This window comes from Macrobrachium rosenbergii, chromosome 2 (assembly GCF_040412425.1).
Source record: "Macrobrachium rosenbergii isolate ZJJX-2024 chromosome 2, ASM4041242v1, whole genome shotgun sequence".
Classification (NCBI taxonomy): Eukaryota; Metazoa; Arthropoda; class Malacostraca; order Decapoda; family Palaemonidae; genus Macrobrachium; species Macrobrachium rosenbergii.
In genome coordinates, this window is record NC_089742.1 from 74,773,132 (window position 1) to 74,787,829 (window position 14,698).

The 14,698-nt window shown below is 38.8% G+C and overlaps 1 protein-coding gene across 1 annotated transcript in view; it reads right to left on the reverse strand.

Annotated features, from left to right (window-relative positions):
- The window catches only part of LOC136848686 (probable tubulin polyglutamylase ttll-15), a 62,244-nt gene that overhangs the window by 21,719 nt on the left and 25,827 nt on the right, over positions 1–14,698 (reverse strand). Inside the window, exon 2 of the mRNA XM_067121164.1 lies at positions 5,917–6,108. Within this exon, the coding sequence (XP_066977265.1) occupies positions 5,917–6,100 (184 nt within the window). The 5' untranslated portion in view covers positions 6,101–6,108. The remainder of the gene's footprint in view (positions 1–5,916; positions 6,109–14,698) is intronic.

Here is a 14,698-nt window from a genome sequence, read left to right on the forward strand (position 1 = left end):
ACGCCAATGAGTTGTATTTTGTTTATGGCGCCTATTACGTAAGCAGGCCTGAACATTGTTTCAGACCACTGATACTTGCGGCTTCCGATACAATTTCCTAATCAATTCGTTCACTTTACCATTCGGATCGTGATGAGCTACGGTTTCTCTTCCTTTTCTTTCTAACTTTATTGACTAAATTATATATAGACCCAATCTCTTTATAAAGAAATTTCTTCCAATATTGACTTCTGACCTTCCTTCTTACCTCTGCAGTCCCGTCTGCCATCTGCATCATGGTTTCTCTACTCGATCATCATTTTGGATTCTTACTCCAATTACTTTGAGCTTTTATGAAGCAATTTATTCCAACCCCGAACTATTTTGTCATTTGAATACACAGTCTTTTATATGACGGGGAAGCCATTCTATTTTAGGAATATTTAAAATACTATCAATGACAGTGAGCAAATCTTCATAGAATATGTTTCATCGTTTTGATGACCATTAACATCCTTATAATGTCTGTACCACTCACCAACTTTATTCATAAATTCTAATTTTTTATCATGTTTTAAATGATAGCACTTCATTTTACTGACAAACATCTTGTTTATACTTAAAGATACTTCTATAGCAAAATGATCACTAACGAGCTCACTAACAATTACTGAATCAGCTGTACATTCAAAACATATTAAAAGTACTGTATAATCAATTTATACGTCTATATACGTGCGTTGGCATATATAATCTCATTATATATATCTATCAGCTGAAATGAAAATTTTTGTATAGGCTGCCAAAATTCCTTGATTTTCATTGACAGCCATTTCATTTATATATGATTTCTTCATATGACTAATATTATAGACATTCACATAAAGAAAAATAATATATGTGTTACTAACTAATTTATAATTTACAGTAAATTTATAGAACAATTGGGGATAAATAAATAAAAATATACATCTTAATATATTTACTCTCAGAAATAAAATATATGGATATCCAGTTTAAATATATAGAAAACACGAAAAAGAAAAAAATCATGCAGCTACCTTTTTCTCTCACATATAACTATTATAATTTTTTTTTGTGGGGGTGGTAATATGAAACCTATACAGATTTCTATACTTACACTATATGGAATATAGCTGAAATTACTCAAAATATTTGTAAATTAGAAAATAATATATATTAGGAAAAGACTTTAGATTAAGAAATGAGATAATTTAAATATATAATCTTTCTGATTCATGATACAAACATAATAGATTCTGAATAGTGTATACTACAGAATATTTCTCAGATTTTAGCAGGAGTAACCATATATAATTACTGTAAACTGATGATCTGATTGGAGGAGGAGGAGGATATATAAAAGATAGTAGGACCAGATTTAAAATAAAACTATCATAGCCATCAATAATCATAATGGTGACAAACTTTGACAGAATTTTCCTTCATTAGCTGAAGTGTGGCTATATTTGGGGATTAGACATAGAGTAAAAATTCCCCCATCCTTCATCTTGAAAAATACATTATTCTTAATTTCATTCTGGCTAACATTTGGCTTAATGTTTACAATAGCTTTGGAACAACTGGAAGGGTATTTTTTTTAAATTTTGTCAGTGCATTTAGTTTTAGTTATTAGTCCTATCTGACTACTTGTTGCCAATCAGTGAGCTAGGATTGTGTGATTATTTTTATTAGTTGTAAAATGGGTGATTCTCTCGCCATGCTTAGAATAGGGTTGCATGTCATTTAACAATTTACAGGTGAAGCTGCAGGCTAGCTAGACTCTGTGCTACAATCAGAGTGATTAAAGTAAAAAATTGAAGGATAGGAGCATAGCCCTTCAGTTACCTTAGCACAGGAAATATATTTCTAGTGAGCCAGATTTCAGCGGGTTAAAAACCAGTTAGGGCTTATCATAATTTGAGAACCATGTGGGGTTCTTTGTTTATGCATGTGTTAGTATTCCCAACAACACCTTTTCAGAATTAACGTAAATAACACTGGCCTTCTTTAAACCATATGCTCAATTAAGAAAGAATTTCATATATCTTTGAGGATCCAGTCTTAGCTTCGCTTAGATATTTATTAATCTCCCACAGTGCTTCGTGGAGAGCACATTCTATAAAGAAACAGACCCATGTGGAATCATTTTCGGATTCTTTTAATCCGTGCTGGGTAATTTGCGCCAGATTCTAGCTGATCGGGCTTGGTGAAGGGAAGAGTCAGAGCTAGTGTTTGAACTGAAGAGAAGGCTGGTGCTAAGTCCTGCCCATAACATATCGCATTTACCATTCACCTGCCTCAAGCTCCACTTCCGACACCTGATCACACTCTCACTTCCTACCTAGCATGACTCTCATCAACCATATCCAAACTTATTTTTTAGAACACTGCAGTTAAATTTACAGCCTTTCTTAGACTTATTATTTAGTGATCTACCAAATGCAATTAATTCCTAAATCTGTCCATGCATCCATTCACATAGAAGAATAGTCATGGATCTCATTTAACACGCAAATAAAAAGGTGAGTTTTGCTCGTTCATTCGCCCAACAAGAATGCATTTGTTTGTGAGTATGTGTGTTTTGTTGTGACGCGCTTTGTACCGCACACTGCAGCTCCCTCATTCCACAAGATTTCTTTACCTTGTAATAAATCTTAGCATGTGACTGTGATTGCTGAGTCGAGTTATTCTTTATTTCTCATATCACTTGTAACTTTTCAAGTCATTTAATCACTGTAACTGTCAAGGGAACCTTTCATTTTAAACCTTTAACCATTTTTTATTTTGAGAGGAACATCTTTCACTATTATTTTTTCCCTGTTGCCTTGATGTAAGACGTAACATCTGCTTAATACCAGTAAGGAGAATGAGGACCTTACTTCAGGTATACAGGCAGTCCCCAGTTATCAGCGATCTGGTTTTACGGCGCTTGTCTAGCGACAATAATAACCGGATTTTCAGCAATGATAACTGGATTTTCAGCGCCGATATATATTATTGGCAGCGATAACCAAAGATTGGCGCCGATACCCACCTAACAGACGCTGATCCACGCTTATCGGCGCTGATATCAGCTTCGGTAAGAGCTGATATTCGTCAATTTCCGTTTATCAGCAATTTTCCATTATTGTTATGCCACTGGGAATGGAACCCCCACTGATAACTGTGGACCACCTGTACCTGCTAAAAATACTTTGCTACTTAGCACATAATTTAATAGTCAAATAAGAAGTTTTTGAATTTTCCATTACTTGTATCTTCTGAGGGAATCTTTCCTTTACGTCACCCAACTTTTGCTCTCGAGGGGATTAATATTAACTATTTAGGCATTGCTATTAAGACATAGGATTTTAGTATTAATTATTTAGGCATTGCTGTTAAGACATAGTCTTACCTCACAACCCCAGAGAAGCCTTTCAATTTAATTATCAAAACTTGTTTAGCCTAAAGCGAGTCCTATACCAGGTTCAAATCACGTATTGCAACCAATCATTCTTTAAACCAAAACTGCGCATACTACAGGCAGTCCCCAGTTATCGGAGGGGGTTTCGTTCCCGACAGTGTGACGATAACTGAAAATCAGCGGTAACCAAAAATCGCCGATAACAGCACCGATCCCTAATTATTGGCTCTGATATCTGGTTATCAGTGCCAAAAACTGGGGGGATCAGCACCGATAACCAGAGATCTGCACATATCAGTGCCGAAAATCCTGTTTTTGTTGTCACTAGTCACGAGCCGTAAAACCGGATCGCCAGTAACCAAGGCAGCCGATAACCGGAGACTGCCTCTATTGCGTCATTGCACACCACTGTCCCATATGCATAAGTTATCTTCTGAATAGTATGAGTAATAATTTTCTTCTGTGATTACTAAACCCAAAGTAATATTCTCACTTTATACTGAAGCCACAAGCCACACTGATTCTGATAAGGAAACAGACTTCTGCTTTGTCCCTAGCATAAATTTATTGAAAAAAGTTCCTGGTCTTACATAGCCCCCAAAAGCAGCTGAAGACCAACTCAAATCCATTCTAGAGCATCCTCTAAAAGGTCTAGATAATTTTTCAAAGACAGTCAATAGGTCTATACTGAATTGTAAACCGTACCAGTGATATTTACTCTTACCTCATATCAGTTCAGAATCTTCTTCCTTCAGTTACCGGACAATGGTTTCTAGTTAAATTACTTCAGTTTGAAAAGGTCCACTTTATACCTCAAAGGCAAATTAAAGCTGATGGAAAACACGACTGTTAGCTTTTTGTTTGAATACATTTGAAAATTACATTAAAAATAAGATTTCATAAAGGAAAGCCAAAATACAGTCAGCAAGGAAAGTTAGGATACATTTTGTTTAAATCTTCGGACATATATTGCTCAATAATGCAACATCTGGCACCTTTAGAAAGGGGAGGAGCTTCAGTCTTATTGTGTTTGTTTTTTGCTTTTTGTTTGAATACATTTGAAATTACATTAAAAATAAGATTTCATAAAGGAAAGCCAAAATACAGTCAGCAAGGAAAGTTAGGATACAGTTTGTTTAAATCTTCGGACATATATTGCTCAATCATGCAACATCTGGCACCTTTAGAAAGGGGAGGAGCTTCAGTCTTATTGTGTTTGTTTTTTGCTTGACCTCCTATAACTTTCAATCATATTCTACGATCCTGAAATCACTGATGCTTAAATGCAGTAGTAAGCTTTACAGTATTCGTTCCAGTTGTAATTTGCAGCGACAGTTCTGAGCAAAATAAACATTTTTCGACATAACCTACCAAGTAACCTTACACAAATGAATTTATAGCACCACAATGAACGGAGTGCTTGCATAATCGGAAACGCAATCTTCCATAACGAAATCAAGAGTTAAATTTGAGCAATGTCCAACAAAAAAACATGGGGAACAATGAAGGAACGAATGCATTGTTATGATGAGAGAGAGAGAGAGAGAGAGAGAGAGAGAGAGAGAGAGAGAGAGAGAGAGAGAGAGAGAGAGAGAGTCTGCTGTTGTGTAAGCCTAGGCCTATATGTAGAGCTACTCATTTAATTATTTTTTTCCTTTTAGAGATTGAGTGGTACTATATTTGTATAGCAAGTTTTAGCAATGGAGAGACAGAGAGAGAGAGAGAAACTATGGCAACGTCATGACACATCCAGTTACTTGTGTTTTCCAGCCGAAGTTCTCGCGCTGCTCCTCACATCATAGAGAACCCTCTTGCGGATTTAAATAGATTTGGTCAACCTACCCTAGCTGTCACAACATTTACTGCCATTAATTCCAGTTGACTTTTAACACCGTGAAATACAAATATGTGTAAAAATTAAAGAAATTATCATTACCTCGTATGATGATGCAATAATAATCCTGTTCATAACGGAAAATGAGTGAATATTGCTGTTCTGATAAACAGTACTACACCGAGATATCCACACACTATCTTTTAGATCTCTATGAACGAAGTCATCTGAAAATTCAGATTACTTCGGACATGCATGGTGTTTTTAAGTATCTGAACGTTTTTGTTTTGCAGATTTAACATATATGATATAATTTGCATTGTATTTTCATATTCTAGAGTAAACTTACTGAGATTATGTGTTTTCTGTAAGAAAAAAATTAAAATTCGATGAACGAAATCTAATGAAAACTGTATCCTCACTTTCCTTGCCAAGTGTACAATCAGTGAAAACCAACAGTTCTGACAAAGTAAAGATAATATGACAGACAGGAGATACAGTGTATCTTAAGAAATGACATTAAAATCTGTTGCACCTCTGCTACAGTATGCAGTAATGCCAAATATTAATAATTAAACTAATAAAAACAACTTTAACACCAGCAGAATACAATATATAGTAGTTTTGTAAATAGAATACAAAGAATCGAGTGAAAAAAATACTTTAAACTATTTACCTGGAACATGTGCTTTGTTCCAATGTTCCTCAGTAAGTCTGTGAAGTTCATAAACATTGAGGGCTGTCAGTACAGCTCCAAACACAAGTACAAAAGCTACCACGATCATAAACTGCATCTGTCGGCATGACAGAGGAAGCCCAATCACACTAGGGCTTGCTCCTCCACCAAGCATCACTTTCATAATGGACCCTGCAACATTACTGTAATCAATTTATAAGATACAAAGAAAATTGATAAATTTTTAAACCTATGCAAGCACAAAAAAGATTACTGAAAACAACATTTGAGACCAAAATGTAACATACTTACCTACCAGCAACTGTGGAGAGAAATGGAATGACACAGGACACTCTGAAGATCTCCATATCATTAAACAGAACTACATTTGGAACAAATTCTATGTTCCATAGATACAAATCAATTGTTTTCATTTTGATAAGAGGTGCTAACTAATATCAGTTACCTCATCTCAACTACTGCACTGATTACTTCAGTTTTTACTGTACAGTATACTAGAGATGTGCTTACTGCAGTGACTGGGAACAGTAAACTCATAATAAAAGACAAAGCTTGTACTACTTGGGAGTTGAAAATGTATTTGTTCCAAGTCTATGGAAATGTTTTCCTATTAGGGCAACCATTCAGCAAATTACAAGTACATTTCTGAATCTATGGAAATTTTTTTCTCCTTCCTATTAGGAGAGCCATTCAGCAAATTATGACACTTCAACAAGTGAGCCAAATGATTTCTTCCTTGGTGCCCATACCTGATAAGGGTCACAGAGCAGCATTGTGTCCAACACATAATCAGAGGGTCTTGAAGATTTGTCTCTGTATGCCATGCTAATGTTCATGTTAACATTGGGGTGTACTGAAACTGTCTGTTGTGCTACCAGATATAATGGTGTAAGATGGTACTGCTGACAACATTTGACTTTAAGAGGGAGTCCAACAGGTTTGTGGGTTTGGAACTCATTCTAGTACAGAAATGATTCATTCTGTTGTCCAGTCTTTGACATTGCAAAGATCAGTTCCTGCAAGGTTTCCCATTGCCTGGTCCCTGAATAAGCTTCTTAAGACTCCCGTCATCCTCTCAGTTCATGGGACCAATACAAGCACAACTCACATGCTGCAAAAGGCAGTCTTCTTGACTGCTTTGGCACCAGGAGCTTGGGTTAGCCTACTGGGCTCTCTTAGACAAGGACAACCTTTCGCCACTCATACACCTAGTTGTCATTTACTGTCTCCTAGCCTAGCATTCCTGGCCAAGAATGAGGACCTTTTTAAAGGGAAAAATCACCTCTTTTGACAAAGGAACTAAGCATTTCATAAAAAATATTATGCTTGGTTCTAGCACTTAAGGTTCACCTAGATATCACAGTGTTACTTGCCAGCCAAGGCCTTGCAACTAACTGCTATAAAACGGCTGACAGTAATACAAAAAACTGAGAAGAATAAAAAGACAGGGAATACTAACCTTGATTTTTCCCTTATCAAGTTACTGTAAGGCATTATTAAACTTAGTTAACGATTAACTACATTTATTTGACAAATAATAACAATACTTCACAAAGAATTATACAATTGGTACACGTGTTAACACAATATATGAAATCAGACCATGGGGGAATTTAGGAAGGTTTCTTGATAAAAAGTAAGGAAAATAGGATACAGTCGAAGGAAAATGGGCTGTTGAATTCTAGTGTACATTTTAGTTATATACCTTGTGTATCGAAAATGATCACTCCTTTATGAGTTGGGGTCACAGAATTGGTGGTACAAGGCAAATGGCAGCCTCTGTCAGGTTGGGGCTGAATATGTGTCCATTTAAAACAGCTTCTAGTAGCAGAATAGATCATCTCCCTGGCCCATGCTTCTCTGGACTTGGTGGGGGTCACCTTGGGGCAACTTTCCCAAGATGGCGATGGTTGCACCCATAAACCTAAAAGCACAGAGATACAGCAGCACAGACAGTGGGTAAAAGGAAGGGTTACTGAGAGAGGAATACTGGATTGGACACCACTGCACTCCCCAAATGGTTCTATTTTTCCTACATCTTAGCACAAACAAACCACTCCTTCTACATGGGCTGAAAGTTATTTTAGTGGCCCTCATTAAAAAGGCCAACCCTCACTCCTTTAAGTCGCATGACATCCAAAAGGTGAGTACATCATTAAATTACTTCGGAAATGTTTCCTTCAAAGAAGACTTCAAGTGTATTGAGTGGTTATTTCAGGCAGTATTCCTGAACCAGAAGGCACAATAATCCTGCAGTCAGACCTGACATCATTAGCCAAGTCACTGTAGAACCACAAGGGATAATACATTTATAGGTTTGTGCATGTCCCATTCTTTGCTGCTAGACCCTAATGGGTATCCGGAATAAAAGAAAACAGTTGATAACCTGTGACTTTACATTAAATCAAAAACTCTTGAAACATTATTGCCATGAGAGTGGTGGTCATCCAGAGATATTGTTGGGAAAGGCGCAATAATCCCGCAGCCAGACCTGACAAAATTAGGTAAGTAACCTTCGAACCAAAAGAATAATACATATATTGGTTCATGTGTTGTCTCCTGTTCTTTACTGCCAAACCCTATGAGTATTTGGAATAAAGAAAATGGTTAACACTTACCGGACGGGCATGATCACATGAGGAACTGTAATTGGTTTTGAGCAAATGCCGGGCTAACTCTTATGAGTATTAATATTGTGCACCAAACGGTTTGGATGAATTTAGCTAAAAAATGTTTATATCAATTCAAAGGGCCATAAATGACTTATAGCAACTGTAGTAGCTTGGTATGGGGAGAGAGGGAGATCAGTGTGCCTTGAGATTTCATGGGGAAATGTACTGTGTTTCTGTAGCTCCAGGATGTCTTTTCATTTATTTGCTCAAAAATATACCCAGGGATTGCTGTTGGTTTTAGTTCTTATCTTTCACGATAGCGGTTCAGCTATACAGGCAGTCCCCGGTATAAGCAGCCTCGGTTATCGGCGATCCGGTTTTACGGCACTTGTCTAGAGACGATGATAACCGGATTTTCGACACCGATTCCCAGTTATTGGCGCTGATCCTCGGTTACCAGCGGCGCTGATCCCCGGTTATCGGTGCCAATACCCGAGGATCAGCGCTATTATCGCCGATTTTCGGTTATCGTCACACTGTCGGGAACGGAACCCCACCGATAACCGGGGGCTGCCTGTAATTGTAATTCTGCAAAGTAAAGTGCAACAAAATATTAGAAAAAACATGTATACCTCACAAAAGATACAGGCAGTCCCCGGTTAACGGCGGGCTCGGTTAATGGCGATTCAGTTTTATGGGGCTTGTCTAGCGACGAAAATCGGCAATTTTCTGTGCCGAAAATCGCCGATTTCCACTTATCTGGTGCCGATATATACCTAACAGAGGCGCCGATAACCAAAAATCTGCGCTTTTCGGTGCCGATAACCCCCGAAAATCGTCGAATTTCCGTTATCATCACACCCTCAGAAACGGAACCCCGCCGATAACCGGGGACTGCCTGTATTGCATTTCCCCATCTCAGTAAATCTCATAAATATTTATCAATAAGTACACTCAGAAGTTGTTAGATATTAGTTCTTATCTATTATGATATTGTGTGAGCTGTAATCATAATTTTACAAAAGAGAAAAAAATAAATTATTAGAAAAACATGTATAACTTTGTAAAATTACCATAGTTTTAGGATTATTTTTTCTTACACCATATGCATTTGCATATCTTCCTCTTTCCACTGTGTTTTTTCTTAAATTGGCCAACCTTTCAGTTTGCCCTGGTCTGGGGGTGTGCTTAATATATACAGGCAGTCCCCGGTTAATGGCGATCCGGTTTTAAGGGGCTTGTCTAGCGACGAAAATCAGCAATTTTTGGCGCTGAAAATTGCCGATTTCCGCTTACTGGAGCCGATAATTGGATATTGGTGCCGATACATACCTAACAAGGTGCCAATAACCAAAAACCAGTGCTTTTCGGCACCGATAAGCCCCGAAAAGATGACGAAAATCACCAATTTTCGGTTATCATCACACCCTTAGAACAGAACCCCCACCGATAACCAGGGACTGCCTGTATACAGTACATTTAGCCCATCCTGTAAGGGTTAATGTTGATATCAGTTGTTGGGCTTTATTTATTAGGAGCTAAGCCATTTCAACACCTACCAGTTTCTTCTTTTTCATAATAAAATTAGGCTTTATATATGCTTACCAAATAATTATATAGCTATAGTTTCAACTCACGCAGCAACTTAAATTTACTGTACACCTCAAATAAGTGGGCTGTAAAATGGAAGAGATCTAGACAAATTATGTCTAAAAGCTAACAAGATAGCGAATGCTCTGCTCTCATGAGCTTTAACCTTATCGACAGCAAGAGGTCCTCTCCAATTCGTGAATGTGCCTCAGTAATAAGGTCCCTTAGAAAGAGCGACAAAGCATTATTAGAAAGGGGCTGGGAAGGATTCTTCACAAAGCACCAAAGGTTGCTAGAAGGCCCTCTGATTTTCTCAGTTCTGTCTAAGTAATATCTCAAGGCTCTCACGGTACAGAGTTTTTTCCTCCTCTTCTGGGCCAAAAATCTCCATTAAATTCTTAATAGTAAAAGAATGGGGTCAGGGCTTGGACGGAGCATTGTTCTTGACCAGAAACCTGAGAGTGTATGAACAGACTGCGTCTCCTTGCGAGAATCTAACCCTTGGCAGTTGCTAAAGTGACATGAAAGAGGGTCTTTCTCGTTAGATCCCTTAACAATACGGAACAAAGGGGCTCAAAATGGGAACCAGATAGCCACCTTAGGTCGCTCAGATCCTGGTTCGACGACAGATCCAAACCTCTGTGTCTAAAAACAGAAGCCAGCATGGCCCTGTAACCTCTAATGGTAGAGGACAGACCTCTAGAGGATTATGTCTTCTACACCAGCTGCAGCAGACTGTCCACTTGGCTTGGTAGACCTTGCAAGAAGACTGACGTCCACATCTTGCAATAGCCTCTGCAGCTGGTCTTGAAAACCTTCTGCTCTAATGAATTTCCTGACAGTCTGAAGCCTGTAGGGCAAGAGCGGATAGTCCTTGACGGAATCATCTGAAATGAGGCTGTCTGAGAACAGTTGGTCTTTGTGGGAGTAGCCTCGGCAAGTCCACGAGTAGCTTGAGAAGGTCCAGGAACCACTCATTCAGAGGCCAGAACGGACCTACCGAAGTCATCAACAGGTTGTGATGGGTTAGAAATTTGTTCAAAACTTCCCTGACCATGTTGGACAGGATTATCTTTGAACCCTCATTATCCTTAAGTTCATCTCTTTCAATTCCTTCTGTTACTTCTAAAGCTTTTCCTTTTAAGCTCCTTCTTATCTCTATCCCCGGATATTTCACTGCTTCTCCACACACCACAAGCCAATCTTCAACTTGTCCTCTCCATCCTTTATAATCGCCTTGTGTCCAGCTAAATCTCGGACAAGTCTCTTCTCCATTTCATCTCCCAAAGTTTACCATCAGATCTGCCCATTTTTAACCAACCACACTCTACTACCACTTGAAAGTTTTTCTAGCCTAACCCGTCCAAAAATGCTACAATTTATGCAATCCGCTCACCTGTTCATGTTGTCTTATTTTATAATATAATCCAGCTTACTACAAAAAACCATAAAACAGACTTACAACCCAAAATTAATAACCTAACCATCAGAGAGCTCTCTTTACTGCACCAGTCTTTTCAACACTTCCACCTGCATTTCTTTACATTTTGCTCCCTCCCACCATTTGTCGTCGTATGACATCACACCATGAACAGATACTTTTAAACATAAAGAATGTTTTGCTATAAAAATATCTTATAAAATTAAATATGTGCTTTACATTTCATAACACCCATACCATTTCACTAATGCGGATTATAAAGACACAATAATAATGATTAAACTTCTAAAACTAACATATAATAAGTGTTTAGTTCTTTAGATTGGACTGAGAAGCCCTTGCCAAGAATGTAAAAGTTTCAAGTACAATATATAGAAGTAACAGTAGAGCATAAAGAAAATGGAATTTGTCTTAATCAGTGGCAGTATATAAATTCTAGAAGAGAACCAGAAGCTAGATGATTTACAGGTGAATAGAGTATTAGGACAAAAGGAGTTAACATAATATAGATCAATGGTAGGCCAGTTGAATTGGGTATCGCTACATACCATGCCAGAAATATCATACGATGTTAGCGAAATAAGTAAAGCTTTTAAAGAAGGAATGACTCAAGATATGAAAATGCTGATTAAAATAGTGAGAAAAACTAAGAGCATAATAGAAGTGATAATAAGTGAGTTAGAAGAAGAAAATGTTTATTGGGAAGCCTTTGCAGATGCTGCATTTGGGAATATTAAAGATGGTCATACACAATTAGGTTATGTGATATCTTTGACAGATGGTAAGAGGAGAAGTCCCATATGGTGGAAATCCAGAAAATCCATAAGAGTAGCATAGTCCACCATTGAAGCAGGAGCTCTGAGTGTAGGGGAGGCCATAGAAGGACTGATATATTTCAAACATTTGTGGGAAAAGATAGTAGGAGGGAGAAAATTAGAAGCATTGGTTAAAACAGATAGCAAAACCCTAATGACCAATAAAATCAAGTAACAGAGTAAGTAGTAAGAGATTAAAATTTTACATTGAAGCAATAAGAGAAAAAACAGAATCTGGAGAGATAAAGGAAGGGAGATGGATAAAAGGAAAACATCAAATAGCGGATGTATTGACGAAAGCTGGAGTTTCAGGGGAAAATATTAGAAATTACGTGGAGGGTAAAGAATTGGAGAATAATGGAGATTAGAGGGGATTAGGATAAGAAGAGGTTGGAGGGGAGGGAGAAGGAGATAAGTGTGATTATATGTTAGTTTTAGAAGTTTAATCATTATTATTTTATTTCTATTTTTTCTGCATTAGCGGACTGGTATGGGCATTACGAAATGTATAAAAAGCATGTTTAATTTTATCAGATGTTTTTATAGGAAAACTTTCTTTATGTTTAAAAGTATCTGTTCGTGGTGTGACGTCATAGGACAACAAATGGCGGGAGGGAGCAAAATGTAAAGAAATGCAGGTAGGAGTGTTGAAAAGACTTTGGTGCAGTAGAGGGAGCTCTCTGATGGTTAGGTTGTTAATTTTGGATTGTAAGTCTGTTTTGTGGTTTTTTGTAGTCGTAAGCTGCATTACATTATATAAGAACAAAAAAATGAACAAGTGGGTGGATTGCATAATTGTAGCATTTTTGGACAGGTTAGGCTAGAAAAACTTTCAAACACTTCAAAAACTTTTAAAATATTTCTAAGCAGATGATCCAGCTCCATCAAGAAGAACATAACCTTGGCTGATGAGAAGGCTGATCTTCTAAACAAGCTGATGAGACCAGAGAAGTCACCCTGGGAGGAGGCAGCTACTCCCAAAGAAGGAGCTTCTCCAGTGGCGTAAGACAAGTACCTCCTATGGGGCAGCCGAGAGGGAGGGAAACAGAAAGCGATCTTGCATTGCTCTCTCTTCTCCGAGAGTCCAACTTCAATGTCATTCAAGGCCTTCCTTGGAGAAGAGGCAAGTACCATCTTAGGGAGCCTGAAACTACTGTCAGCCTGGTTCCTCATCATCAAGGCTGAGGCATGGGAGGGCAGGGCAGCTGGAGAAAAGAAGCCAGGAAGGCTCAGTAGAAAATACCTCAGAAGCGCTGTGTATGCTGAGGTAGCAGGTTCCTGATCTAAGCCTTCATTGTCTGATGAGACCGGGGACAGAGATAAGTCCGAAGGAGCCTTAGCTGCAGTAAGCCCAAATTGTCACAAGTTGGTGGTGAATGGGTGCTAGAGACAGATCAAGCATTGCGGGCACACCTGAAACTTGACAGCTGACGAGGTGGAGCTGGGCACCCGGAAGCTGGCGCTGGGCACCTGGAAGCTGGCGCTGGGCACCCAGGAGCTGCTGGGCACTCGTAAGATGACGGGCGCTTACAAGAACTAGCTAGGTGTTTAGGCTCCAAATACTGGCGCTCAACAACAGAGTGCTCAGGTGAAAAAAGCTCAGGACTGTCCCAAGCACTGCAGGAAGAGTGTGGGATGTGAAAAGGCTCTTTGAACCGCTTACAGGCAGCGGAAAAGAGTGGTCATCAACAGCTGCGCACCTCTTTAAAGGCCAAGACCTGTCCGGAAAGCGCCACCAGCGTCTCGTCAGGACTGGAGTCTTCTGAGTTGGAGGACAATTGATGCACTTCCACACTCACACCTTTCCAATGGGTGACAGTCTTAACCTGGGAACGATCAACAGGCTCGACTGAGGGGGCAACTACCCATGGGCAAACACCACCGACTTCCCTTGGACCTCTGGTATGACTCCTCCCAGGTTTAGGGAAGTATGACAGGGACCTTCGTCTAGAAGAGTCGGCGAGATGAGCAGCCACCTCCTCCACTAACACTGCACTGTTACTAGACACTTTATTTGTACACACTTTGTCCATCAATACTGTTAGGGATGCCCCAATTTAGCCACAGTATTCACAAATACTGCAGACTGATTTTCTGGTCAAATCTAGATTCAAGACTGGCAATGGGATCACGGTCAGAAGCATGGGAGTCAGACAAAGAAGTAGGTGTACAGAAGGAAGGCTGGTGATGCAAGACAAGACAAGCCCAAGAAGAGATAATATGAACATTGTCAACCATAACAGACTTTGACATAGGCTCTAAGCTAGCTAAAGTTCTACTGTACTCTTGGCTCTAGAAGCCAC